Source organism: Hemibagrus wyckioides, linkage group LG24 (genome assembly GCF_019097595.1).
Source record: "Hemibagrus wyckioides isolate EC202008001 linkage group LG24, SWU_Hwy_1.0, whole genome shotgun sequence".
NCBI classification, from domain to species: Eukaryota; Metazoa; Chordata; class Actinopteri; order Siluriformes; family Bagridae; genus Hemibagrus; species Hemibagrus wyckioides.
The window spans coordinates 20,219,956-20,222,239 of record NC_080733.1 but is presented as its reverse complement, the minus strand read 5'-3'; the positions used below and the strand labels follow the sequence as shown (position 1 = coordinate 20,222,239).

At 52.4% G+C, this 2,284-nt stretch overlaps 1 protein-coding gene across 3 annotated transcripts in view; it reads left to right on the top strand.

Annotated features, from left to right (window-relative positions):
• Positions 1–888: 888 nt before the first annotated feature.
• LOC131345393 (suppressor of cytokine signaling 7-like) overlaps positions 889–2,284 on the top strand; it is a 27,407-nt gene continuing 26,011 nt past the window's right edge. For all 3 annotated transcript variants that reach the window (XM_058378246.1, XM_058378244.1, XM_058378245.1), the window contains exon 1: positions 889–2,191. In XM_058378246.1, the coding sequence (XP_058234229.1) occupies positions 1,263–2,191 (929 nt within the window). In that variant the 5' untranslated portion in view covers positions 889–1,262. The remainder of the gene's footprint in view (positions 2,192–2,284) is intronic.

The window sequence follows — 2,284 nt, the reverse complement described above, 5'->3', positions numbered from 1 at the left end:
AAGCGGTTTAATGGATCAGGATGAAGCGGTTTAATGGATCAGGGTGAAGTGATGAAGCGGTTTAATGGATCAGGGTGAAGTGATGAAGCAGTTTAATGGATCAGGGTGAACTGATGAAGCGGTTTAATGGATCAGGGTGAAGCGATGAAGCGGTTTAATGGATCAGGGTGAAGCGATGAAGCGGTTTAATGGATCAGGGTGAAGCGATGAAGCGGTTTAATGGATCAGGGTGAAGCGATGAAGCGGTTTAATGGATCAGGATGAAGCGGTTTAATGGATCAGGGTGAAGTAATGAAGCGGTTTAATGGATCAGGGTGAAGCGGTTTAATGGATCAGGGTGAAGTGATGAAGCGGTTTAATGGATCAGGGTGAAGTGATGAAGCGGTTTAATGGATCAGGATGAAGCGGTTTAATGGATCAGGGTGAAGCGATGAAGCGGTTTAATGGATCAGGGTGAAGCGGTTTAATGGATCAGGATGAAGCGGTTTAATGGATCAGGGTGAAGCGATGAAGCGGTTTAATGGATCAGGGTGAAGCGGTTTAATGGATCAGGATGAAGCGGTTTAATGGATCAGGGTGAAGGCTCGGCTCGTGTACAGCAGAATCTCCGGATGAAGCTCAGGGCTCGGATTGGTCAATGCCTTTTCTCCGTCACGTTCCCGGAAATGTAGTTTACAGTATAAACTACAAATCTGAATTCTCTCCTTTTAATTACACTGTAAATGTTATGGTAATGCAGTTATATCGTTAAACGGCCAAGGAAGAGATGTTAAACCTTCTAAATGTTCCAGAGTTTCACAAACGGTCCCGTTCTTCAGTTGTGATATTTTACTTCCTGGTGGTTACGTAGCTGCGTGTTGACGTCATCGCTCACTTTTCGCACTTCCGTAAACCAAGCCAGCGGTGGAGCCTGAGACAGCGCGAGCTCTGTTAGTTAGCATCGGCAGCTACCTTAAAGCGGCAGCGCCCTTCACGAGGAGCGGCGGGTGGGGTTTGTTTTATAACGGTTTATTTTGTGTCCTGTGGATGGAGGAAGAGCGCGGGGTTCGGGGTATGAGCTAAATATTTACATGAATGTCTCAGAGGAGGAGGCGGAACCGTCAGCTAGCATCTGCGCTAATAAAGGAGAGAATCTGCGACAAAAAAATCTGCTGAAAATGACTTCCGCTTTCTGTCGCTGAGGTGTTTATATCACAGACAGAGGTGAAGAAGGAGAGAGAGAGAGAGAGAGGTGATGGAGATGTGAAAGCACGCTGGGAATAATGATGAGTAACGTTAACGTGAACGCGCAGGACCGGAGTCCAGACTTCGTGCTCATGCGCTTGGTTTCTGCAGCCGAGTATGATGACCTGGAGCCGGACCGTGAGGAGGTGCTGTCCGCTCACCAGAGACCGGAGAAGAGCACAGGAGGAGGAGGAGGAAGAGAGGAGCCCAACTACAGCGCGGACACACAGACATGTCAGTGGATCCCTGTGCTCAGGCTCAGTACCGGTGAGGAACCTCAGGAACTTCAGGAAGGACTCTGTCACAGACACGCGCACATGAAGGAGCATTCTATAGTGGACAAATCTGGTCACTTCGCTCCCAACGACTCCCTCAAACCCGGGACTGGAACCTCCACCCTGGATCCTGTCCTGAACCTGGCTCGGCAGCTGGGTGAGATCGGACCGAGCTCGGACACGACGAGAAAGGAGCACACAGACACGTCTCTTTCGTCCTATCAGCCCGGAGAGGACCCGAGTGAGACCAGCGATGCCCTGCTGGTGCTGGAGGGTCTGGGTACCAGCCAAGTGGGACACAAGGGGGAGAAAGATCAGACGAGTTTTGCTCAGACTCTGAGCGACTCCGCGTCTCTGAGTGGTCTGATGCGCCAGCTGACCTCTGACCCCTGCCGTCAGGATGCCGCCAGCCCCTCGGCTCCCCCGAGTCGCCCGCCCACTCCGAAACACGTAGGCTCGGCCCTGCGGCTCTCGGCCTGCGGCGGCGGGGGGAGCGGGGAGAGGGAGAAGGACAGGGGGAAGTCCAGGAAGGGTTCTCTCAAGGTGTGTCTGAGTAAACTGTTCCGCACTAAAAGCACCGGTAGCACTGCCGGAGGTCACCTGACCGACAAGAGGCCGTCCCTCGCTTCGTCCACTTCGTCCGGAGGAAGCCTGGTCGAAGTGTTCGGCCCCGGTGATCTGGACACCTCCAGGTCAGGACACGCCCCTCTTTAACTGTCCCTGCTTTAAAATCTCTGTTCTCACATGTTGAGCTGTGAATATCCGAATCTCGACTAATCCCTATC